The sequence below is a fragment of the Mus caroli genome, chromosome 5 (assembly GCF_900094665.2).
Source record: "Mus caroli chromosome 5, CAROLI_EIJ_v1.1, whole genome shotgun sequence".
Lineage (NCBI taxonomy): Eukaryota > Metazoa > Chordata > Mammalia > Rodentia > Muridae > Mus > Mus caroli.
In genome coordinates this window covers 141,136,446-141,163,505 of record NC_034574.1, presented here as the reverse complement: position 1 = coordinate 141,163,505, position 27,060 = coordinate 141,136,446, and the positions used below count along the sequence as shown (strand labels likewise).

At 47.8% G+C, this 27,060-nt stretch overlaps 1 protein-coding gene across 1 annotated transcript in view; it reads left to right on the top strand.

Annotated features, from left to right (window-relative positions):
- Flt1 (fms related tyrosine kinase 1) overlaps positions 1–23,532 on the top strand; it is a 163,535-nt gene extending 140,003 nt beyond the window's left edge. The window contains exons 21-30 of the mRNA XM_021162004.2: positions 2,409–2,562; positions 2,914–3,011; positions 4,745–4,867; positions 6,946–7,057; positions 8,960–9,059; positions 13,710–13,815; positions 14,303–14,445; positions 16,461–16,545; positions 18,600–18,694; positions 20,731–23,532. Coding sequence (XP_021017663.1) covers positions 2,409–2,562; positions 2,914–3,011; positions 4,745–4,867; positions 6,946–7,057; positions 8,960–9,059; positions 13,710–13,815; positions 14,303–14,445; positions 16,461–16,545; positions 18,600–18,694; positions 20,731–20,917 — 1,203 coding nt within the window. The 3' untranslated portion in view covers positions 20,918–23,532. The remainder of the gene's footprint in view (positions 1–2,408; positions 2,563–2,913; positions 3,012–4,744; positions 4,868–6,945; positions 7,058–8,959; positions 9,060–13,709; positions 13,816–14,302; positions 14,446–16,460; positions 16,546–18,599; positions 18,695–20,730) is intronic.
- Positions 23,533–27,060: the final 3,528 nt, after the last annotated feature.

Genomic DNA, 27,060 nt, shown 5'->3' with positions numbered 1-27,060 from the left:
AAAAAAAAAAAAAAAAAAAAAATTGGCTTAAGGACAGAGTAACCACAAGATGAAGAGAGAAGAAAGACCTATCTTGCTTCACCCCCAGCTTTAGAATTTTTTTCTCAGAACCCCACTAAATAAGGGGTGCAGTGGTGCCCCGAGCTGAGAGCAGCACAGATTCCTGTCAGTCTTAATGTCCTAGACTGGGCTCAGGAAGCGCTAAGCCCTCAGAACACCCCAGGGACTTGGCAGGACGGAGCGTGTGGGTTTGTGCGTCCTTTGTTTGGAGGAGCTTGCTTCCTTTCGGGGCTATATTTACTGGTCTACTTCCCCGTGGCACTTGGTGGAGCTATGTTTTATGAAAAACTCACGACTATCTGTCACATTTGGAACCTAAAGGAATAGGAAAGAGAGATGGAGGAACAGCCCAAATCCGTCAAGACTCTTAAATGTGCTTTGTGATTAACCCACTATTCTGCCTCAGTCCCCAAAGTCCACTAACATAACCGGTCTTTGGTGGCACACTGCTGCTGAGCATAGCTGAACTGGGGTGCGAGGAAGGGTAGGGTAACCTGGGGACAGGTTCTACCCCGTAGCTTCTGCGAGCGGTGAGGAAGAAGGCAGTAAGCTTTCAGAAAATAAAACTCCAGACTCCGTCTGAGCAGGGCTAGCTGCCTCGTGGAGAGAAAAATGAGGTTCCTTTGGACTGTTTGGCTTTTTACCTGCCACGAGGAAAAGGTGTCTAGGGTGGGTTACACGCAGTATGACTGGTCTTCACTCCTGAAATCCCAGACAGGATTTGGGAAGAACTAAGAGAGCAAAACTCCCTTCAGGGACATGACTCGAGGAAATGTTTGTATGGGGTGTGTCCCCAGGAGATTCTCTTTTTTTCTGGGTGTAGGAACCCCTCTGTACCCTATATCACAGTGTTGCTTGCTGCTGTCCCTCCCAAAGTTTGTTGGGTCTTCTGCTTGCTCCCCAGCGCCCTCTAGTGGAAGGACTGCTCCTTCTTAGTGACCTCCCGGAAAAGTCAAGGCTGGTTAATCCTAGCGCTGAGCCTCATTCCCTCCCCAGCTCCTGTCTAGGTACACAGAAGCCAGCAGAAGCCAGACTGTACGGTACACAGGCCCCTGTGGGTATATACACATGCGGGTACACATGGGCACACAGCCCCATCCTGAAAGCCACTGAGCAGGATGCGTCTCTAGTGTGAAGCAGTAGATGAGTTACGGAAGGCAAAACAGGAGAACACGGAAGTCCTTTCCTGCGAGGCACAAACTGTAATATAGTGCCTTCCAGACGAGAAAGATGAAACGCAGACAAACATGAAAGGATTTGCCCACCATGGCATGATTAGTAGAGGCGCCAGAAGACTCTATAGAGAAGGCAGAGGAAAAGCAGCAAGATTCTGATGCCCACATTTGCTATTCATGATAGGATGTAGTGGTGTGACATCCTCAAAGGGAAACCAAGAGAAAGGTGTATCTCCTCTCCCCCAGGAAAAGAGAAGAACTGGAAACTTGAGCCTCTGCAGGGATTACAGAGAGAGCCCTTTTCACACCACCTGAGTGAGGCTCTCAAACTCTCTGTCGCCTTTCAAACAACAGGGCAGGTGCTACGAAAAGCAGCAGAGACAAACTTGGTTGGACGCTAGCGCAAGCTACATTTCAGGCTTTGCCGATTATTAGCTGTGGCTTTAATGACTTAGCTCTTCAGAACCAGCTAGCATATGAATCGTTTTATAAGAGAGGGAGGAAGAGAGGGAGGGAGGGGGAGAGAGGGAGGGAGAGAGGGAGGGGGAGAGGAAGGGGGACTCAGCAGTTAGGAACACTTGCTGCTCTTGCAGAGCACTGGAGTTCCTTTCCCAGCACCCATATTGGCACAACCTGTTTTGACCCCAGATCTAGGGAATCCAGTGACGTTGTCTAGCTTTGGTAGACACCCAAATGCATGTTCACATACACATAACTAAAAATAAAATAAATCTATTTTTTAAAAAAAAAAAAAAAACCAAGTCAGGTAGTGGTAACACACACCTTTAATTCCAGCACTCGGGGGGATAGAGGCAGGTGGATCTCTGAGTTCCAGGACATCAAGGACTACACAGAAACTCTGTCTCAAACCATGCCCACACCTCGTAAGGCCAAACAAACACAATTTTGACAATTATTTAGTAAAAATGACATAAGCTCTTGGGGAAGTTGAGGGAGTGTATGCTAGCTCACACTAAGTGTTCAGTATTTATCAGCTGCCAGGATCGGAGGTGTTCACTAGGAACCCAAGCAAGAACATAAAAGATTCTACAGCCTGGGAAATAAATGCCTAGCACCCAGTGTGCATTCGGGGGCCAGTGGCATGTCTAATCTGGACAGCAGCCATCTCTGCCTTGGGCCCCTCTCACTCCCGTGCTTCTTGTCTGTGCTAAGGACGCAGTCTTGCATATGGAGCTCAAGAAAGAGAACCTGGAACCAGGCCTGGAGCAGGGCCAGAAGCCCCGCCTAGACAGTGTCAGCAGCTCAAGCATCACCAGCTCCAGCTTCCCTGAAGACCGAAGCGTGAGCGATGTGGAAGGAGACGAGGGTACATATCCACTCCTCCCGGCCTCCAGTCTCGGGGATTTCTACAACATACTAGGCATCTCACACATTTTTTTCCTTCCAGATTTATCACCCTAATAAGCATCCTGGGAATGGGGGTAATGTCCTACCAGGTCACACCCATTGTGCCCAATCTCCATTCCCCTACCCTTCACCCCCCACCCCTCAACCCTGCAGCCTGGGAAAACATCTCTGATGCTTGAGTTGAGACTCAAACTCTCTTGCCAATGAACTGTGGCGCCCTTGGTGTGTTTTATACTTTGTGAATATTGTTTCAATAAATGGGGATTTGGTGCAGGCACAAAAATCTTTACAAGATTTTAATGCTCCGTAGATTACAGTGAGATCTCCAAGCAGCCCCTCACCATGGAAGACCTGATTTCCTACAGTTTCCAAGTGGCCAGAGGCATGGAGTTTCTGTCCTCCAGAAAGGTCAGCTCATCTCTTTGTAGTCTAACTTTATTTTAAAAAATAGAATGTTTTTTAATACTGCAAATCTTTTATATATGCATATGTACACACACACACACACACACACATATATATATATATATATATATATATATATATATATATATATATATATACACATGCATACATACACACACACACACACACCTGAGTGCTCTGTCTTCAGACACACCAGAAGAGGGCATCAGATCCCATTACAGATGGTTGTGAGCCACCACATAGTTGCTGGGAATTGAACTCAGGACCTCTGGTAGAGCAATCAGTGCTCTTTACTGCCAATACATTTCTCTAGCCCCTTCTTTAACTTTCTTAATCAGAGATAAAAAAGGGTTTTGAGTGTTTTCAAAAGTTTTCACTTTACATTTTAGAATTTGTTTTTATGTATGTTATTAATCTTAGAACATCCATGTAAGAGACAACACATGTGCCTTTCATGTCTCTTCCCTGCTCCCCACTTTTATTTTGATCTTTTAAATGATGTCTGAAAACATACAGATTGCATATGTTAACCAATATTCAATAATGATGTCAATTCTCAATACAATATGTTGGGTAGTGTTTAAATCGGGTTGGATATATTTTTATAACTTAATGGTAACATATTTGAAAATGCATTCTGCTACTGATTTGTCTTTTTGTGAGGCCTGAGTACACACCTCTGCTGTGAAGCTATTTTTCTAGTATTTGTTTATATTTGTTTAGGTTGTTAACTGTACACCAGGCCTCACCACAATAACATTGATTTGCTCTGATATGGAGAGGTACCAGGATGTTGAGCCTGCAGATAGCATTTAAGGGTAAAATCTTCCTGGGTATTTCGGACTACACAAACCCAGGAGCACTGTCTTCCATGGTGCCCTCTGGCACACTTCCAAACTCTCGAGGCTTCATGAAGAAGCTATCTTCAGTTACCCACATGTGGCTTCTCAGAAACCCTCAGCTCAAGTCCAAACCATGGACATCCAGGCACCCGAGAGGCCAAGGCAGGGGGATTCCTGGTTACATGCCAACCTGGGTGAGTTCCAGGTCAGGGCACACAACACCTCGGGAGTCTGTCTTAAAACCAGCAACAACGGCAAACACCGTAAACAGCCAACAAAACAAAGCATCCCAAACCACAGCTCCCAAATATCTGCTCTCAAAGGTCGCAGGGGGAAATCTCACTCACTGGCAAAATTCAGACTGCCGGTGCGGTTGACCAGTACGCTCCCATAGAACAGGAGCCTGGCTGATGTAGAATGTGCCCTTTGAGCCACCTGGACCTTGTACTTGCACAAGAAGCACACTGTGTTTATGGTAACTGGGTGTGTGCTAAGAGATGCTCCCTCTACCACCTATGAAATGGAACTTAGAATTAAGAATAACGATACCAGGGCCAGTGAGCCGGCTCAGCAGGTAAAGGTACTTGCTGCCAAATTGATGACTGCAGTTCGATCCCAGGAACTCACACGGTTGCCCTTCACATGTATGTCCTGGTCTATGCATGCTCACATGAGTACTCGTGTGTGCACACACACTCACGCGCACATACACACACACACACACACTCATACACACACACACACACACACACACACACACACACACACACACACTTTTTTTTTTCCCCCAAAGAATAATGACCCAGAGTGGATACAGGAAATTAAGCAGCTTGATTCGGGAAGTGCGTTCATTACATAACTGTTTTATTACAGTGCATTCATCGGGACCTGGCAGCGAGAAACATCCTTTTATCTGAGAACAATGTGGTGAAGATTTGCGACTTTGGCCTGGCCCGGGATATTTATAAGAACCCTGATTATGTGAGGAGAGGAGATGTGAGTGAGCTTGGGTGCACGTTCGATCCCTTTCTACCCTGTCGCGCTTAGGCCACGGACCGAAGCCCTTGCAAACACTTATGTTTCTCAGCAGTCATCCCCCAAATGCCCATGTGGCTCTGCGAAGATGGGGGGTCCAGAAGAGCTGTGTGCTGAGAACTCTGGGGATGGAATCTTCCTTCTCTGATCCCTGGCTGGGCACCTGTCCTGATAGAAGGACCACCTGAGACTTGTTAACCTAAGCAGCCGGCTGAGCCCTGCAGAGACCACATCAGTCTCTGCCTGCCGCCCCTCTGGGAGTCCCATGTCCCACTGAAAAGAACAGCGTGGCCTCTTCCCCTCAGATAAGCCCCGGTGATTGATTCACCAGGTGTCTGTACTTCCGGAAAGAGTGCGGGACGGTACACACTATCCTGAACGGAGGAAGCTGCTTACCTCCAGGGACGCCTTCCGTGGGACCCATCTCCCTTCTGGCTCATGCTGGCCTCTCTTCCCCATTTGTTTTTGAACATAATGTTATTTGTCACTTACTAGGTGACCTCTAGTGTCCTCTCTTGTCTGGCCTCTGCCAGGAGGGCTTTAGCTAATAATGTCTGGGTTCTCTTGATTGCTCTGCAGCAGGGCTCTCAGACTGTAGGAAACACACATCACCTAGCAGCTTTTCTGAACCAAGGCTTGCTGTCATCACCCCCCCAGATCCCTTGATGCAGAAGGTCCAGAGGGAGGGTAAGGAAGGTGGGGAGGGTGGGGAGGGTGGAGGGAGACTGGAATCTGCATTTTCAACAAGTTTCTGGACCATACTATGCGGACACCCCGGGAACACACTTTCAGAAACCCTTCTTAGTAACTGTTTCTTTTCTTTTTAACTTTTATTTTATGTGTATGAGTGGTTTACCTAAATGTATGTCTTGTGTACTGCATGCATGCAGTGCCCAAGGAGGCCAGAAGAGGGCGTCAGATTCCCCGGGACTGGAAGTACAGATGGTTGTGAGTCACCATGTGGGTTCTGGAAACTGAACCCATGTCCTGTGTAAGAACAGCCGGCTCTTTACTGCTGAGCCACTTCTCAGCCTCTCAGCTACTCTTTTTTTTTTTTTTTAAGATTTATTTATTTATTACATGTAAGTACACTGTAGCTGTCTTCAGACACACCAGAAGAGGGTGTCAGATCTTGTTATGGATGGTTGTGAGCCACCATGTGGTTGCTGGGATGTGAACTAAGGACCTTTGGAAGAGCAGTCGGGTGCTCTTACCTGCTGAGCCACCTCACCAGCCCCAGCTACTCTTTTTCTAAGAGGGAAATAGCCCAGTTTGCAGTGGCGCTCCAGGCTGCAGAGACTGCTTCCGCCTGTGTTTCAGTTTGACCCTCTTTGCTGTCCTTGGCATCTCTTCATTCCTCCACAGTCTTTGTCTCTCCACTGTCCCAGACATCTTGCTTTGCTTCCCCCAGTCTCCCAACCCTGCCAGCAGGCCAAACTCCCACAAACTCACTGTGGTCCCTGCTGTCAGAACAGGGTCTGCATGCTTGAGATCCAGCCATCTATTCTCCTAAATGGAAAACTTTAATACAAAGTCATTCCCTCATTCCAGGGATGTGGGAGATTGGATGGGAACTGAAGCCAGGATCTCAGACATACCAAGCACACATTCCACCCCTGAGTCGCTCCTAGCTCCAAGTTCAAGACTTAACTATTTGTCCTTTTTCAGAGGGATATCTTTCACAACCTTAGAAGAAATTCATAGGAGTTGCTATCAATTTTCAGGATATTTCCTAATTCAGACCTCTTTACCAAGCCCTTAGTGTCCCTGTGTAGGCAGGGAAGGTACCATGAGAACACAGCTTTTTAAGAACCATGGAACCAGGACCTTCTAGGTGCAACAGAGAAGTCTACTTGCCATGCCTGCTCTCCAGAGGCTGGAGGATGACCTGCCACGAGCTAGCTCTATGCTTTTCTCCGGTATAGGAAACTGCAGGTGTTCTAGTTCTTCTGAAGTGTTCAGTGGAAGGGGTCCCCTGGGCCCTGGGTGTGGACATCACTTTTGTTAGCATGCTCAAAGGCCCCACTGCTGTCTTCCAGACTCGACTTCCCCTAAAATGGATGGCTCCTGAATCCATCTTTGACAAGGTCTACAGCACCAAGAGTGATGTGTGGTCCTATGGCGTGTTGCTGTGGGAGATCTTCTCCTTAGGTAAATGTGGAGGAGGGAGTGGTTGGAACAACCCAGAAGCGGGCGTCTATATGCTATGCAGAGCATACGGTGGACACAGCCCACCTCGAGGTCTGCACTTGAACTCACACAGTGTTGGATGTACAGATACCACAGGGAGGGTTTAAACCATTCTCAGCAGAGTCAGGTGGCAGGAAATCTAAAGACAGAGCTGTCTGTCAGTCTGTCCTTTGCCCCTTTCTCCGATATCTCCAACGCCAGCTCTCATGTCTTCACCCCTTCCCTCTATGCATCTGCTGCCTCAGAGTTTTTTCTCAGGGCAGGCCCTGATGTTCACAGCTGGACCAGAAGAAGGCATTGTTAGAGGCAGCTGGCTTTGATCTAGTGTCTTTGGTGTAAATATACATATACAACATATGCACATATATATGTATATATATGTATATGTGTACATGTAAATATACACCTATATACACGGTGTATATGTGTAACACATATACACATGCACACAGTGTGTGTGTTGTGCCTACGTGTAATGTCTGAGCACCATGTGCATACAGCCTGGGAGAGGGCATCAGATCCTCTAGAACTGGGTGAATGTGGAGCTGGAAACTGAACCTGGGACCTCTGCAAGAGCAGCCAGTGCTCCAGCCCATCTACTCTGGGTTTCTAGGAACCGTCCTCAAAGCCCTGTTCCTCCAGATGCACACAGGGATGGCGAGGTGCCCCCAAGTGTGAAAACTAGCCAAGGATCTTTCAGGCTTTGCCAAAATGAAAAAAAAAGAAAAAAGATTCCTTTCCCAGCAAATAAAACGCATGCGGTAACACCCCTAGGTTCCTGTAATGTGTGAAAAGCATTCCCCTGCCTTCGACGACAGGCACCTGTTGCTTCCAGTCCTTGAAAGCAGCACAGTAGCTCTGATGGCCTTGCTGTGACACGGTGCCAAGCCCTGCACGTCTCCTATGCAGCTGCTTCCTATCAGTAGCCATTACTAGAAAGCACAGGCAAACACGTGCTGGGTGGCCTTGGCTAGAGGGCTGAGCAGAGTGTCCTGAAATGCCTTACCCACCCTACCTAGCCCAGGCTACCCACAAGAGGACTGACCAGGCACTGTTAGATAGGCTGGCAAAGACAGTACCCTCAGCGCTGCAGACTCTGGAGCAGCCCCCATCCACCCTAGCCAGCCTTGCCCTGGGTGCCCAAGGCTCAATTCCTGAGACCCGTAATAACCTCTCATTCTTAAAACCTCAGAATGAAGGCCATTTTCTGAAAGGCAGGAGTGGTCCATTGGTAGCCTAATCCAAGTCCATTGGTTTTCCAAAGGGAGGTTATTAACTCAGGCCACAGAGTCGAAGGATCAGATTTCCTTAGAGTTATTTGTGGGGCAAAGACAGGAATACTTTAGATTGCCTTTCCCTCTGACCAAACAAGCAACTGTGGACACTGGGACAGCCATGAATCAGCCAAGGATGTGCCCTCAGGAAGGACCTGCCAAGCACCGCCCTGTGCCAGGGTTTACCTCAGCCACTGGAGATTTATCGTGAAAATGTCACTGTAGAGTTATTTTTGGGTTTTTTTAAAGATAGGCTCACTAGATAGCCCATACTAGCCTCAAACTAACAATTCCCCTGCCTCAGCCTCGCTCCCAAGAACTGGGATTACAGTCATGTAGGACCTTTCTCAGCTAAAGCATCACTTTGAGGAAGGGAGGGAAATTGCCCCTCATGGTCTCTTTTGTAGCCTTCCCTGACTTTGAACTCACAAGAGATCCATCTGCTTCTGCCTCCCAAGCGCTAGAACTGAAAGTGCACCATCATGCACACACACACACACACACACACACACACACACACACACACACCTGCCCCCATGTTCTTTTGTACTAGAAGCCTTAATGTGTCTTTCCACACCATCCCTTGTAGGGGGTTCTCCATACCCAGGAATACAAATGGATGAAGACTTCTGCAGCCGCCTGAAGGAAGGCATGCGGATGAGAACCCCAGAGTATGCCACACCTGAAATGTAAGCTCACACCTCCATGTCCCTCCCACCCCCCACTGAGCGCTCATCAGGGACCTGGGGCGGGCGTGGTAAGGGGCACAGGGTGCCTGGGGTGGGGAGTGAGTGAGTAAGGGCACAGGTTTATTTTCAGCCCCACTCTTCAGTGATGCTGGCTCAGCTGGGCTCTGCTGTGGCTCAGGATGTCTGGAGTGACATCCTGAGCGGGGAGGTGTTCTGGAGCCATCCCTGTTTCCTCTCTAACCCACCCATAGAACCTTTCGAGGCCATTAGCTGGGAACGGGAGTCAGAAAGCCAGACAAAATGAATAGCACCTAGGAACTGAAGGCAAGACCTCGTTCACTGAGTAGAGCCCAGAGAACCAATCCACCTCCAGTCAAGGCTCAAGAGGTCTCTGTGGCACTGTTCTCCATCTACAGAGTCCCAGGAGCTTGCTTTATGCTGTCTGTACTCCACAGGGATAGGGATGTAGCTCAGTTGCTCTAGTAGTGCTTACTCAGCATGCACAAGGTTCCTGGGTCATCCCCAACACTTCATATACTGTGCCAGTAGCCACAGTACTCTGGAAGTGGAAGCAGAAGGACCCAGAATTCAAGGTCATTTGCAGTTTTGTATAATTATCAAGGCTGTTCTGAGCTACTTAAGAACCTGTTGCCGCCCGGCGGTGGAGGCGCACGCCTTTAATCCCAGCTCTTGGGAGGCAGAGGCAGGCGAATTTCTGAGTTCAAGGCCAGCCTGGTCTACAGAGTGAGTTCCAGGACAGCCAGGGCTATACATAGAAACCTTGTCTCAAAAAAACCAAAAAAAAAAAAAAAAAAAAAAACCAAACCTGTTGCCAAAAACTTATATATAAATAGATGATCAATTAGATACATACATACATACATACATACATACATGCATACATACATACATACAGGATAGAAATATATAGTAAATGATAGATAGATAGATAGATAGATAGATAGATAAGTAGGTAGGCAGGTAGATAGATGAAAGATAGGTAAATGATAGAAAGATAGGTGATAGATAAATGATAGGATAGATAGATAGATAGATAGATAGATAGATAGATAGATAGATAGATAGATAGATAGATAGTAGACAGACGGACAGATGTGGGGTAGCTGGGAAGTCGTGAGAGCTCTTGAACAATGGGCTTGTGGAGGTGCCTTTAGGAATGAGAGGAGATAGGCTCGGGCAGCTTCTCGATTGTCAGCGGGCGAGCTTGACACTTGTGGGTACCATTTCCTGTAACTGTGCCGTTTTAGCACTCGGAGGCCTCAACAGGAATGTGATGACATTTGCAGTTTGGGTGAGCTGCTGACAAGGACTTGGGCCTCCCTGAGGTGGCGCCACCTTTCCTGAACTGGCAGGCGGCCTCCCCTCTCCACCCACACACAATGAGATCCTGCAGAGCCCTGGGCTGGCCCTTGGGGAAGAGTGAAGGACAGAGAAGGAAGTGTGGGCGTGGCCAAAGGGGCAAGGTCACTGTTTCTTTCCTTCTCTATCTCAGGAGCAAGCTAGGTCAATGCCAAGACAGGGAACTGGATGAGAGAGACATGGACTCAGACCTGAAGGCAGGAAAGACACTGATGTGCTTCAGGGAAGTCCAATGGCTAGGCTGACCCAGGAACATCTGGGCTACAGGAGGGGTTGCTTTAGATTTGGTGGGATCCTTAGGCCCTGCAAAGAGAGGTGGAATGAGGTCACTCTGTGCTGATGCTTTTGCCAAGACAGTTTCACATAAACTTCCCACAATCTTGAGGAGTTGGTAAGGCAGATATGATAATCTGACCTCGGAAAAATACCAAAATCTGAGAAATACAGCATCATGCCTTCTGCCAGCTAAAGAGCAGAGAAGACAGAAGCCAATCCCATGTTCCCCAAGAGGGTGTTCTCTGTACAATAGGTGTGTTGAGCTAATATGCCCTGCTTTTCACATAATCTAAAAACCACAAGGAAGTTTAGTTGCCAACGGTAATAATAATTGCAGTTATTATAGAATGATACAGGTTAACTTACTATCAGTAGTGCTTGTTGGTAGCAGGCCTTGAACAAGTTTAATGTATCTACTGCTCACAATAAGCCCGTGAAGTTCGTGCCTCCATCAGCTGTATTTTACAGATGACAAAGCAAGGCGCATGACGATCTGCCCAAGGCTCCATTGCCAGTCAGTTAGCAATTGCAGTCCAGCACTCAGGGCCCATTTACAGCCCTCATATTTATCAGAATAATTCTAGAAGCAGGCAGTCACTCAACTTTGGGCTGAAGAATTCTCTAAAGCCAGGTGTGGAGGCACACGCTGTAATCCCAACACTGGGAAGCCTGAGGTGAACCAATGGGGAGTTCAAGGCCTGGCAGGGCTACTTAGTGAGATCTTATCTCAAGCAAACCCAAGATTAGCAAGGCCCTGGGCTTATCAAGCCTTTGTGTGTTTCCACAAACCTCTTCCAGGTAGCTCATTGGCCCCAAACAGCCTATAGGGTACAGTTCAGAATTTAAAAGATAAGTTATGGCTCTGTAAAATATTTCCTCAAAAGGAAGATACAGGTCAGCCATGTTCTCAGTCAGCCATGTTCTTAGTCAGCCATGTATGTACTCAGTCAGCCATGTATGTTCTCAGTCAGCCATGTATGTTCTCAGTCAGCCTTGTTCTGAGGCAGCTATGTTCTGAGGCAGCCATGTTCTCAGGCAGCCCTGTTCTCAGACAGCCATTTTCTTAGGCAGCCATGTTCTCAGTCAGCCTTGTTCTGAGGCAGCCATGTTTGCAGGGATGTGAGAATTGAGAGGATGAAGTCACCTCCTTGTTCCAATCACAAGAAAGTGATATTCTAATTCAGTGCAGCTCTACTGGACACCCAAGACCTGAGCTTGGGCTACAGTGATGTGTACCTGGGAAAATTAGGCTAATAGCCTGTAGACTCTTCCCACAAGCCCCTCAACTGGTCTTGGATGCAACTGAACCCCCACCCCACCCCCACCCCACCCCAGCTTTACTGAGTGAGTAGATAAAACTGTAATGTTGCACTGAGTGAATTGCCCCCAACCCAGTGCCCGTCAATCAGATGCCTGTTACCCCACACGGGTGTCTGCCTTGCCTTGCAGGTCAGGGTATAGAGTGAGAAAAGAACAAGCCGGGAGCACACCTGGTATCCAGAGGTGATTACAAGTCTCCCTGCTGCTTTTACCCTGGAGAAACTAGGGAGGGGAAGGCCCAGTTAGGCACACCTCCCAGAAGGCTGCTTCCCCATCACATCACATCATTGACGTGACAATGACGAGGTTGCAGAGATAAGGCCTCTGCGGAATGAAATACGTCCCCTACCCAGTGGCTCCGGCCCCTCTGTGTTTCCTCATTCCACCTTTCCTCCCCCGTGCGACCAGCTTTAGAATTCCGAAGTCAGTATCTGATGTTCTTTCAGCCAACTTTGGAAGCCTTACGCCATGAAGCTTGAGTATGGTCAGGATGAATTCTGGCTTAAGGTGGTTTGTCTGTTTGTAGGTGTTTTGTTTGTTTGTTTGTTTGTTTGTTTGTGTTTTTTAATTGACCACCTGCCTTTGTGGCATGTTTTTGCTTAAGTAACACACAGAAAACAGGTAACCTGTACACACTTACTTTAAATGGAGATCCATGTAGGATCTTAAGAGGTAGTGTGGCTTCTGCTATCTGGCAGAGAGAGAGAGAGAGAGAGAGAGAGAGAGAGAGAGAGAGAGAGCACGGGGGTAGTGAGTGGGTTGGGGGCACTTGGCAGTGTGTATAGGGATCCCCAGCATGCTCTCTACACAGGGAGTAGACATGGCTGAAAGGGGAGCCCAAAGCCAATGCTGCTAAAGTAAAAACGAAAAGCCAAGCACAAAAAAACCCTGTTGATGTAGGAACCTGAGGACAAGATTGGGCCTCTGTGATATGGAGACCAGTGTTTCCAACCCAGAAGCGCAGCCTGGTTTTGCTTTAGTGGCGAGAGACTACTTAGTCCTAATAGGGGCTTTGAAATTCTGGGTGAATACTAAGCAGTCACACAGTAGACCCTTGCACACATACCGAGGAGCTACTGTGGTGGACCTGGTGTCTTTACCACCGGGGTCTATTGCAGAACCTTCCCAGGGAAGTCTAAGAAACCTTCTGAGAATCTCAGGACCAACCTAAGGAAGTCTGAGGACCTTCCCAAAGAAGGGCAAGGATTTCCCCCAAGGAAACAAGGGTCTTTCTGTAAGGAAGTATGAGGTGCTACAGATGCCAATACTTAACAAAGAAGCCACGTGGAGCCAACCTTCGTTACAACTCAAGAATGTTTTTAGCTTCAGGAACTCCGTCCTCCTCTTGAGAGAGGAGGGGTGCTCCACTTCACACTCAATCACACAGAGCACCCCTTTCCTATCTAAGCCCCCTTCTCTGATCTATAAGACTCAGTCCTGGTGCCTAACAAAGGTGGGTCAGGAGTTCAGGAGGGTTAGTCTGTCATAGTGTGTGCCCCTGCTAGCAGGACCTGACCCACACAGACTGTTAGGTGCTAATGCTATAGAAAAGCATGTCACACATTATCAACGGCGTGGTCTGGACTGAGAACCGACAATCCTCATGTAATGTGCAGGGCAGCCCAGATAGACCCCAATGTTCTACAACGTCTTCTGTGTGCTCTTCATCAACAGCTACCGAATCATGTTGGATTGCTGGCACAAAGACCCCAAAGAGAGGCCCCGGTTTGCTGAACTCGTGGAGAAACTTGGTGACCTGCTTCAAGCCAACGTCCAACAGGTAAAGCAAAGTTTATCTAGATCCGAAGGCTGAGTGTGTTCCTAACTGGGAAGAACAAGAATGAAATAGTGGTGTGTGTGTGTGTGTGTGTGTGTGTGTGTGTGTGAGAGAGAGAGAGAGAGAGAGAGAGAGAGAGAGAGAGAGAGAGAGAGAATGTGTGTGAGAGAGATTTGTGTGACTGTGTGTGTGACAGTGACTTGTGTAAGTGTGAGAGTGACTTGTGTATGAGAGTGTGTGTATGTGTGTGAAAGAGATATATGTGTGAGAGACATGTGTGTGTGTGAGAGAGAGAGAAAAACTGAATGTGTGAGAGACTTGTGTGTGTGAGAGAGAGAGACATGTATGAGAGGTGTGTGTGTGTGTGTGTGTGTGTGTGAGCCATGTGTGTGCACGCATGTGTGTGTGTGTGTGCCCATATCCGAGTCCTTGCAGGAGAACCGTCGGTGATGTACCTTCTGAGTTCTGAGGTTTACCTTCGGTTTTCTAGGATGGGAAAGACTACATCCCCCTCAATGCCATACTGACGAGAAACAGCGGCTTCACATACTCAACCCCCACCTTCTCTGAGGACCTTTTCAAGGATGGCTTTGCAGATCCACAGTTTCATTCCGGAAGCTCTGATGATGTGAGGTGAGATTCTGTTCCCTAGTTTTATTACAGAAAGAAGAGGGGACAAAGGAGGAAAGGGGAGCATGGGGGGAGGAGAGGAAAGAAACAGAAAGGAAAGACTTGGGCATCTGTTCTGCCCCCTGAATCCAGTCGTTGTTAATACTCTGCCAGGTTTTATCTATGTGTTCTGTAAGTTGGAGGAGCTGCAGATTTTCCTTTCTTTCCCCTAAGCTTAAAAAGGAATGAAAAATAAGATATTGTGTTTCTTATCTTATTTATTATCTTATTCAGAAAGGTAGCCTGATTTTCATGACATTGACTGTGATTAAACATATGTGAGTCCATAGAATACTCTAACCCAGATTGGGGAGCCCAGGACTGTAATCTCAGAATTCAGGAGGCTGAGGCAGGAGGATACAAGTTTAAAGCCAGCCTGGGTTACATAGTGGAACTGTGTCTCAGAAAAAATGACAGCCAAGAAGAAAAGTTACATAAAACTAAATAAAACCAGCCCCCCTTTCTGTTTGTTTGTTTGTTTTTCCTCAGCTAAGGAATTTTTACACCATGCATTACTGTAGCAGAAACTGGGCAGAAGCTGAAAGAACCAACGGTTATGGGAGGTGGGCAGGCCAGTGAGAGTAATTACTTGTTGGTTATAGAAGCTCACACTGCAGTCTGGTGCTGTGCCGGCATCTTGCACATACCGACAACTTTCGAGTACAGAAACATCCAACATTGATGTACAAAGCATCCTACCAAGCACATATTATCTCTGACAAATAGGGACTTGTCAACTACAGAGATGAGAACTTAGCAGAATGGGTGACTATCAAATATCAGAGCTGAGTTTGCAACCCAGGAAGTCTGACCCTCTCTGTCCAGGTTCCTAATGTCGTCTGGGTCCTTTGAGGACAGTTAGATGGTCCTGGGAACCTTCTCGTATTGTTACCTGCAGTGGCTCAGGCTTAACCCTCGCTTCTGCTACCAAGGGCAAGGCATAGGATAGAGATGCAGCAGTTGGAAAACATGAACAGTCCTCTGTAACAGGGTTTGAAGCAGACAGCCCAGAACTGTGAAGGTGACAGGTTGACTTCACAGGTCATACCCAACATCCAGTCCAAGTGGCTGACGCAGACCAGTTGTCCAGTTTTAAATGATAAAGCCTGGCTGGGGTAGTAATGGGGTGGAGGGTGGAACCAGAGACTCAATAGGAATCGAGGTAGGACTGTAGGCCAATGGTTTAACTGAGGAGTAGGTTGGCCTATGAGCAGCCATCCCATGGGGCTTCCCATCAGGTCTTTCCAGTAGCTAGTCAGTGAAAGCAGGGAGGTGGTCAGTGAGAAATATTTGCCTTCCTTCCCAATTGGAGTTTTGGTCCAGAATATACCAGGTGGAGCCTCCCCTCAGCTGTACACTTCTGTCAGCTATGAAGCCTCAATAGGACATTTTGTTACTCCATATCCTTTTAGGAAGTAGATAGCAATAAGGGATAAGATGAAGTCATGTCGCCTCCTGGGGTATCTGTCTCTTATTTGTGCCATTAAGACACTCGGGCCAGATGAGAGATCTCAGGTCTCCTCTATGACCGGCATGATTTGATTCCACAAGAAACTGGAGTGGGCCATTCTAGGGTTTTTCTGAACACTACACACACGTGTGTGTATATATACACGTGTGTGTATATATACATACATATACATGTGTATATTTATATATGTATATATATTTATATGTGTGTATATATATATGTATGTGTGTGTGTATATATATATATGTGTGTATGTGTATATATATATATATAGTGTGTGTGTGTGTGTGTGTGTGTATGTGTGTGTGTGTGAAGTGACTGAAGCACTACACAGGGGGAGTGACGTTACCCTGAGGGTCCCTAGAGTATAGGAAGGAGCGAGTCTGAGTCAGTTGGTATTTTGGTTGCCAGGTGGATGGGTCCACTCAGGTTCTATAATGTCCTGATTCATTTCATTGGTGTGAGCCTTTTTCTCCTACCTTGATAATTCTTTCTACTTCTCCATCAGATACGTAAACGCTTTCAAATTCATGAGCCTGGAAAGAATCAAAACCTTTGAGGAGCTTTCGCCGAACTCCACCTCCATGTTTGAGGTAAGTCATGATAATAAGGACACAGTGCTCCCTGTCAGAAGTCTTCCCCTGTCGAAGCAGCCACCCCAGGCAGTGCTTGGCCAGTGAGGACCAGTGATCAGTAGAGGCCAAGGTTCCAAGATGGGGGAAGAATAGACAGCCAGACTTCACCATGCGGAGCCAATGTGAAAGAGAATGCCACAGTTTGAAGAAGTCCTGGAGTTCACTCCAGGGCCATTCTGTCCCACCAGCTCTCCAGAAGGGGAAGGAGTAGTCCCTGTGTATGTTCCCGGGGCTCTCTTGTAGGCTGGCTATCAAGGACACACCCTTCTTTCTTTAAGAATGTAAGATGTGCGAGTGGCTGGGCCTTGTGATACCACAGAGGCCCCGTGCAGAGGTCTGAAAGAAGTCCACGGAGGCCCTAGGTCCCTTTGGCGGAAGGCTCTGCAGCTGAGCAGCCATGTTCCCACCCAGACACACTGGTCAGAGCACACCAGAGTAAACTGGCCAACCAGAAGCTCCTGTCAGCAAGGCTATGGAGAGGCCCTTGGACAGGGTGGAGTGAGCTCCCGAGACAAACACAGTGCCATAATTCAAGAGGAGAAACCTCAATGCTGGGGCCTGGAGAGACACTGCAGTAGTTAAGAGCACTGGCTGCTCTTCCAGAGGATCCCAGTTCGGGTCCCAGAACCCACATGGGGGCTCACAGCCAGCTGTAAGCCTAGTTCCAGGGGACAGGAAGCCCTAGTCTTAAGTGCCAGGCATACATGCAGTGCACACACATAAAAGATAAATATGACCTGAGCCTCATAGACACACACGATAAAGGGTCATGGTGACTTCAAAATATAAAGGCATCTCCATTTTAAGTGGTAGCATGCAGTCCATGATAATGTATTAAAATTTTGTGCTGTGGCTCAGTAGTGTGGTTCAAGTTCCAGGAATAACACTGAGTGAACCTCAGAATTTCTCAAGGTTCGGCTACCCCTAAAGTGGAGCAAACGATGAGAGCACTTTGGCAGCCCTGGGTCCTCACCGGTGTTCAAATGGCCCAGGAAGAGCCTCAGCGGGAGGGAGGAACCAAGTGTGGAGTCCCCTCCATATCAGCAGTAACAGTACTGAAGGGCAGGTGGGAAATCCATGATGAGGATGACTGGACCACAGCTCCTAGAAACTATGGCAAATAGGACATATGCATATGCAAGCATGCATACGCAAATGTGCATCTAAAATATGCACACATGGCAGATGCCAGAGACTCTCCAAGAGAAAATTATCCCACCACATCTATAATTTCCTTGAAATCTTACGTACGATAGTATACTCATAGCCAGACACCAAGCTTTGTTTTAACATATATGATAATTTGCATATACGATAATTTAACATATGATAATTTGCGTGAAAATTTCACACGGAAAATACCAAGCAGTTACATGTAATTTCCCATTGCATGTATGTGTGTGTATGTCTACGTGCATGCTGTGTGCACCTCTGTGCATATGTGCCTGCCCCCCAATGTATGTGTGGAATCCATTGGCCAAGGTTGGGTGTCTTTCTCAATTGTTCATCTTACTGGGGTTGGTTGTGGTTGGTTAATTGATTTGTTTTTAAAGACAGGATCTTTCAAGGAACCTGGAGCTCACAGTTGAGCTAGAGTAGCTGGCCAGCAAGCTCCAGGCCCTGCCTGTCTCCATCCCCACCTCCTGCCCCCAGGGCTGGGGTGACACACCTGAGTCACAATGCCTGCCTTTTATGAGGACTCTGAGGTTCTCATGTGTGCCCCGTAAGCACTTAATCCACTGAGCCATCTCCTCAGGCCCTGTAATTCCTTCTTATTTTCCTCACCTTCTGGAAGGAGGGTGGCAAAGTTGCCCACGACAGGCACTGTTTTGTCTCTGACGAGCTCACAGATGTCAGTACAAGGAACAGGCACAGTGCTGGTGGGCGGGGGCTGTGTTTGCTGAGGGCAGCATGGGGCCACACCTCAGTGGTGCCTCCCAGTGTCTTCCCAGAGTCACTGTGGAGCCTGCTTGGCCAAGCAAATGAGTCACCTTCCTCTCCTCACCCCACAGGACTATCAGCTGGACACTAGCACTCTGCTGGGCTCCCCCTTGCTGAAGCGGTTCACCTGGACTGAGACCAAGCCCAAGGCCTCCATGAAGATAGAGTAAGGAAGCCGGATAGGGGTGGGGGAGGAGGAGGATGCCAGGGACGGTGGGATGCTTGTTGGGTGGGATGTTTAAGGCTACCTGGCCTCCTAGTGTTCAGGCATGGCAGAAAAGCAACCACCCCACACCCAGGGATGAGAAAAGGGGTCACAATATTAGGCATATGAACCCCAGGCTCTGTGACAAGGAAGACTGGGGCTTCTTGTAACAGGCAGGCTGAGCCTGAGAAATATGGGGCCTTGATGGAAAGGAGCCAGATGTGTCCAGCTGTGAAGGACGATTTGGACGTGTCCACAGACTCACGAGACAACACGTCCCGTTTCTGGTCCCTGGGCTAGCAAGGGAACACAGTCCTGTCTGTAACCCTGAGAATTCAAACTTCTACAATCAGGATTATCTGCATCCTGCTGCATCCATTACCCACGTCTCACTTGTAGATGTTCCCACAATCCCCTGCGGCTTGATCCGTCAGGCAATTCTTCCTTCAGTTCTGTATCATTTCGGAATCACTGGGCTCCGGCTGTACAGTGGACTGGTAGAGATGACCTCAGTGGTTCTCTAAGCCGAAGGTCACCCAAGCCTGGCCACTTACCTTCCTACCTAACTTTCCTGGCTCAAATGCCTGGCTCTCGAGTCTGGCAATGAAGAGCACTGACTGCTCTTGCAGGGGACCCCGTTTGGCTCCCAGCCCTCACGTGTGGGCCAGCGGCCATCTGTTAACTCTAGTTCCAGAGGATCTGACGCCTTCTTCTGCTGTCTGGAGGCACTAGGCACACACGGGGGGACACACAGATACAGGCTAACAAAACACCCATACATGCAACAACAAACCAGATGGCCAGCCCACGTGCTGCAGTTGATTTGAGCTGTGACTGGACTCAAACTCCCGAGTCCAGCAGACCACTGAAAAGACGGGGACTCCCGGGCAAACATTTGCCTTTTCCCTGTGATGCAGTCTCAGAAGTAGGCCTTGGTGTTAAAGTTACAGATTAATGGACCCCAATCTCGACCAAGGAAAGGGTAGCTAGCCAATCTTTTGTGTCTTATTAAGGAGTGTGTGGGAGGAAAAGAGTGAGTTTTTGTTGTTTTTTTTTTTTTTACTTGATCTTTGATGAGGAAAAGACAAACCCTAATTTATATCCTCTACCCTGCAATTAAAGATTAACGACCAGAGCCAGGCCTGTCCAGGCTGGTCTACCTCATGTGGCTCATGGGTTTCTCTCCATCCCAGCTCTCACTAAACAGTGATTCTAACCCAATATTACAGGCTAGAAGATGCCTTTCTCCCTCCTGTATCCATCTTGGGCTCATGTAATGTATGATACCCGAGAATAACAGTCTCCTAGACCACGCTGCGCTCAGGAGCTGCCTGTAATGACTGTGTGCACGGTCTGTTTCCTGAAACCACTAACCACGGATGTGACTAGGAGGAGGAATATATTTCTACAGGCCGGAAGTCCAAAGTAAAGGTGTTGGCAGGGACGCACGCCCTTCGGAGGCTTGGTGGGAAGTGATCTATCTGCCTCTCACCGTGTCTGTGGCTTCCTGCTGTCCTCAGTTTGGGCTGTCCTCAAGCCCTCTCTCTGGTTGGTTATGACTGCTATTTGTGTGCCTACTGCATTGGAGTCCACCTGGCTAATTCAGAACGACCTCCTCCTCTTTAAACCTCAGCTTAATTGCAGAGTGGCTCTCAGGCTCCCAGGATTTGACATGATATTGGGGGAAGGGCAGGCAGCCCCCCACCCCACCTCCGATTTAGCTGATTACAGGAGCTACCTGATTCAAGAATAGAACAGGGCTATTCCCAAGTCTTGTTTCCAGTGAGAATCCCATCTCCTCGAACACTCCACTCCCGGCCACAGGCATGCTCGTTCCACCCAGCTGCACCGAGGTAGTGTATATATTCCAAACAAAGAACGTTTGACTAGAGACAGGAGGGATTCTAGATCAGGTAAGGACAGGTGACCTGCTTAGTCTTTGCCCAGAAAACATCAGGGAGGCGTTTGATTGACTGTTTGTTTCTCTTTCTCTTTAGCTTGAGAATAGCAAGTAAAAGCAAGGAGGCGGGACTTTCCGATCTGCCAAGGCCCAGCTTCTGCTTCTCCAGCTGTGGCCACATCAGGCCGGTGCAGGATGACGACTCTGAGCTGGGGAAGGAGTCCTGCTGTTCTCCACCCCCAGACTACAACTCCGTGGTGTTGTACTCCTCCCCGCCCGCCTAAGCTTCTCACCAGCCCCGACAACCAGCCTCTGACAGTATTATACATCTATGAGTTTACACCTATTCCGCTCCACAGGAGCCAGCTGCTTTTCGTGACCTTTAATCGTGCTTTTTTGTTTTTTTGTTTTGTTTGTTGTTGCTGTTTTGACTAACAAGAATGTAACCCCAGTTAGTGACATGTGAAGGATACTATTGTTAGAGAAATTCCCCGCAAAGCCTCAGGGTAACCTGGACAGGAAGGAGCAGGTGCCTCGAGCGACTGCCCGCCCACAAGCCATGGCCCCAACCACCCTCCCTGCAGCTGTGGGACTAGAGGCAGTAAGCCCATTAGCTCATGGCTGCATGCACTGACCTGCTCTGTCTCTCTTACAGAGGAAAGGGAGAACAGAGCAAACAGGAGGCACAGGAGAAAGCTTTGGGATGCGTCCCTCCTGCGGAGCCCGTGCAGGAAAGGGCTCCGCTATGCTACTTCAGTGACTTCTCACTCCTGGCCTCCGCTTTTTCGGGCCCCCTTCCAAGAGGTATCAGAGCAGAACATGAGGGATGTTTCCTAGACCAGGGCACATGTTCTTGGGAACCACAGTTAATCTTAAATCTTTTCCCGGGAGTCTTCTGTTGTCTGTTTACCATCCAAAGCATGTTTAACATGTGTCAGTGGGGGTGGCGCTTGGCTTCCGAGGCCAGAGCCACCATCAGTTCTTCTAGTAGATGCATTGAGGTCATACCCAAGCTTGCAGGCCTGACCTTCGCATACTGCTCACGAGGAGTTAAGTGGTCCAGTTTGGCCTAGTAAGGTTGCCTACTGATGGGCTCAAAAGCCACATTTTAAACAGGTTTTATCTCAAGTATTAATATATATAGACAAGACACTTATGCATTATCCTGTTTTATATAGTTAGCTATCCAAGGAAGCTGGGGCGAGTTAGGAGTCATGGTCTAGAAAAGGGGTTTCTCTGTACCTAAATCGGGCTGGTTGAACCAAGACCCAGAGTGGCATAGTGGTTGTCCCAGGTGTAGTTACTAAACTGCTCACCCAAAGTTGGGACCTCACCGGCTTCTCTTTACTTCATCATGGATTTCACCATCCCAAGGCAGTCTGAGAGGAGCTAAAGAGCATCAGCCAGTATTTATTAAGCACTTTATGCTCCTTGGCACAGCAGGTGATGTGTAATTTATGCAAGCTCCCTCTCCGGCTAGGACTCAGGATATTAGTCAATGAGCCATCAAAAGGAAAAAAAAAAACATCTTATTTTCTTCTGTTTCAGACCTTGCCTAGGGACTAATGACGATGGCAACAGGGTAGACATGGGAAGACAGGGTAGAAAAGGGTGCCCGCTCTTTGGGGTCTAGAGATTGTGAGCCCTGGGTCTCTAAAATGGCTCTCTTCGAAGTTGTATGTGCAAATTATGGTCTGTGTGTTTAGGTCGTGTGCACCTGCCGGAGCCGGTCACAGCTGGGCAGACGATGAATAGCTGCTTTGGGAGAGCAGAGCATGCTAGCCACTTAATTCTATGACCGGGCCAGCAGCATGGGTACCTGCTCCCCTGTGTACCCCATCCTTAAGGTTTTCTGTCTGATGAGACTGGAGGCCCAGTGCAATCCCCACTGAGACTGTCTGCAGCCCACAGTGGCTCTTGGTGCACTCACCAGCCAGGACTAGACAAGTAGGAAAGGGCTTCCAGCCACACTGGAGAAAAAGAAAATCAGGTAGGGCTGGCCAAAGACATCTTTGTCCATTCGCAAAAGCTCTTGTTGTTTGCAGTGTGTAAGTCAGGCGATGAGACAGAGGCTACCAGAGAAACGGATGAGAACAGCATCCTGAGGTTTTTCATCCAAATATCCAGCAATTGGGGGGGGGGGAGACCATAGAGGATCCCGTATTATTCCGATTTTAATAATCTAATTCGTGATCATTAAGAGACTTTAGTAAATGTCCTTTTCCCACAAAAGTAAAGAAAAGCTATCGGGATTTCTCTGGTTCTGCTTAAAGACTTAGCTTTGGAGCCTGTGAAAGTTGATCAGCCCAAAAAAAAAAAAAAAAAAAAAAAAAAAAAAAAAAAAAAAAAAAAAAAAAAAGAAAGAAAGTAAGAAAGAAAGAAGACAGTTCCTTCTAAGTTTTTAGGGTAGGAAGAAAAATGGAAACTTAGAACGACAGACATACCTAGGTGCACTGGGCCTGACCACCAAGAACATGATTGGATGTTAAGAGCCTTGACAGTGGCATTCAAACCGTCTGCCATTCAAGGCCCAAGTAGATGGCAGTGAGGAAGAGCAGACTTTCTCCCAGTGTGTGACTAGGGAGCTGAAGTCTGAGTCAGCCTGAGATGGACTGTCAGGGGACAGTGCTGTTCAAAGCCTGTTGCATGGGACTCAGTGCAGGGAGAGGGCAGGGCACCCTTGACCCACGGTGGCAGGAACTGTACGTGTTTGTATGTGTGTATCTGTATGTTTTGTGCATAACTATTTAAAGAAACTGGAATTTTGAAGTTACTTTTATATGAGTCAAGATTATATGCTACAGACAGAACTAAGACATGGTCTGGCCTCACCTTTCTAGTCATGATGAATGTATTTCATATATTATCTTCATTTAATAAAATTAACTTTCAAAACCAAGTTTTGTTTTTTTTTGTTCTCCACGAGGAACAGCGACTTCCTTCTTTTTGAACAACCTCTGCGAGATGTTTCCTGGTTTCTGTGCTCAAAGCAGGGAACTTCTCAAGTTTTCTACTTGACCCTGAATTTCTTTCTTTCACAGAACTATGATTTTAAAAGTTCCTACAGTCAAACCAGGTGGTGGCAGTGCACACCTTTAATCCCAGCACTCAGGAGCCAGAGGCAACTGAATGGGAGTTTGAGGCCAGCCTGGTGTACAGAGCTAATTCCAGGACAACCAGGGCTACACAGAGGAAACCCTGTCCCAGAAACAACAACAACAACAAAAAATGTGAAATATTTTAAAGACCCTGTGTTTTTAGCTTACATGGTAGCCTGAGGGGGTTCTAGGAAAACGTCTAGTTTCATAACAAAGTCACTCTTTTGGGAAACGATCTGCAGAGTGTCTCAGGAGCCAGCCTCATGTCACAGCATAGATATTTTCTCATGGCTCTGGCAAGTGACAGGCCATTTGAGAATTCGTTTCTTCAGCAGTGGGACGACCTAGCAATGTTCCTTAGACTTCCACAGCATGGAAACACATCTCCAGATTTGGGGCTTTCATAGGTCAGGAATGCTGAAAAAATGTGCTGGGTCCCAACAGCCTTCAACTTTGTGAATTATGGACATTTAAGGGAGAAATTAAGAAAGCAAAAGCTAGTCCCCACACCAACCCAATCTGGGAATCAGTGAGTCCACCATTATAATTCACTGTTACTCTTTGTGAACGTTCACATATATGGAAATGTGTATGTGTGCTATCCTTCAAAAAGAACCACCAAAAAAAAAAAAAGCCCTACCATATAGCACTATTTTTGGTAGACCAGGGTAGCCTAGAACTCACAGAAGTCTTCACACCTTTGCCTCCCAAGGGCTGGGATTAAAGCACCATTTCTGGCCACATAGTGCCCATTTAAAAGGTGGGAAGGCTAGGGTGGGGATGCATCTAAGGTGTGGAGCACCGGCCTCATACACGCCGAAGGCTTCAGTTCCATCACAAGCAGTACCAAAAAAGGAGAACCAGAAAAACCATTGTACTGGCTAGTTTTGTGTCAACTTGACACAGCTGGAGTTATCACAAAGAAAGGAGCTTCAGGTGAGGAAATGCCTCCATGAGATCCAACTGTAAGGCATTTTCTCAATTAGTGATCAAGGGGGAAAGGCCCCTTGTGGGTGGGACCATCTCTGGGCTGGTAGTCTTGGGTTCTATAAGAGAGCAGGCTGAGCAAGCCAGGGGAGACAAGCCAGTAAAGAACATCCCTCCATGACCTCTGCATCAGCTCCTGCTTCCTGACCTGCCTGAGTTCCAGTCCTGATTTCCTTTGGTGATGAACAGCAATGTGGAAGTGTAAGCCGAATAAACCCTTTCCTCCCCAACTTGCTTCTTGGTCATGATGTCTGTGCAGGAATAGAAGCCCTGACTAAGACAACCCCCAAGTAAAATACAATAAACAAAGCCAGGGGAGTTGTACTAGTAACATCTCTAAAATACACTGCGGCAGATGCTCAGTTTATTTTGAAGTGATACCAAGAGAAACCCACTGTGAATTTATGTTTTTAAAAAATGATTTATTTTTATGTACACTGGTATTCTGCCTGCCTCTGTGTGTTGAGAATTGAACCCAGGTCCTTTGGAAGAACAGTTGGTGCTTAACCGCTGAGCGTCCCCCTCGCCCCCATGTATGTTTGTGCACCACAGCGTTATGGATAGTAGTGAGCCGCCACGTGGGTGCTGGGAATCGAACCTGGGGCCTAACTGCTGAGCAATCTCTCCAGCTGCTGCCCCCCATCCCCACCCCCTGGCAACTCTACCCATTGTGAGCTAAAATGACCACCGGTGGTTGAAAGTGCATAGAAAACGGCTCCGCGGCACAGGCGGGGCGCTGCAGGGCCAGATGTATTTCCTAGTGGTGAGGACGCCAGAGGGGCTGAGGTCACAACTGCTGCCCGGTCTCTGGAGTGACTCCCCTGAAGATAAGAATCCAAATTCGAAGGTCCAGGTTGAATTCTCCTCCAGGTGCATTCCACAGCAACTGTAACCTCACCAGGGAGCACACGTCTGCATCCCACCCCCAGTTGTAACCCATGAGCAAATACCATTGCACAGCTTGGCATTCGGCAGCAGCTTGTAATTGCTCCCATCTGAGTGTTTCCTGCATGGCAGTTAACTATGCTAAGTGCTCCGAAGGACTGAACTCCATTGTCTACTGGGACGCACCTTCACTACCTTTCCCTTCAGTGGGGAAATTACACAATGGCAGTGCTCTTGATGGTCCTCTCATCAACTCCCCTCTATGTCCCCCTTCCTTGGGACCACACAAACACACCAATGTCTCTCATATCATTTCTCCCTTGTCCCTCATGGCAGAACTCTGGTTTCCAACTCCTCTCCTTCCTCTTTAAAACCAGCTCGACTTAGGATTGCAGTGTGAGCCATGAGCTCACACTTAAGCCGCTCTGCAAAAGCCCATCAGCCACCTGGTGGCTTAGTCCCTAAGCTAGCACCAGCAAGCAGTTGTACAGTTTCTGAAAAAGTCTTTGAGGCTGGGGAAATGGCTTAGTTTGGTTCAAAACAAAACAAAAACCTTGTTGCACAAACATGAAGCAGAGTTCAGATCTGTAACTCAAGCATGTAAAAGCCCAGCCCAGCAGTGCACATCTGTGACCCCGGCACTGCAGTAGGTGAGTGTTTATGCAGAGACAGGTAGATCCCCCTGGGGCTTTCTGGTCAGTCAATCCAGCTAAACGGTGAGCTCCGGGTCCATTGAGATGCTCTGTGGTGGTTTGAATAACCATAGACCCAATAGGTATATGTATATGCATATATATATATATATATATTATAATTATATATGAATGAATGCTTGGTCCCAGTTGGTGGACCTCTTTGGGAAAGATTCGAAGGTATGGCCTAGTTGGAGGTGGTGTCAATGGGTGTGTGCGTGTATGTGCTGAGCTTTGAGTTTTCAAAAGCACAAGCCACCCCTAGTTAGCTTTTGCTGCCTGGTGCTTGTGGATCAAGATGGAAGCTCTCAGCCACTGCTTAGCACTATGCCTGGCTGCCTGCTCTCATGCTCTCTGCTTATGATGGTCATGGACGCAAACCCTCTGAAACTCTGAGCCCTCAATAAACTCTCCTATAAAGCTGCCTTCAGCATGGTGTCTTATCTCAGTGATAGAAAAGATAACTAAGACACCATGGACAGATAGAAGGACTGACGGAGGCTGGTGAGATGGCTCAGCAGTTAATGACACTGGCTGCTTATACAGGAGCCGAGTTGGAGTTCCAGCACCCACATGCTGGAGTTCCCAGCTCAAAGGAATCGGATGCTCTTTTCCAGCCTCCACAAGAACCAGTACACACGATGCACACATTGTACGCATGTCTCTTTGACTGCAGAAAATACTCCCTTCTCCCCTTTCTCCTTTGGTCTCTAGCTAGCCGAACCTCACTTCGCTGACCTTTGAACATTGCTCTAGGGCTGGGAC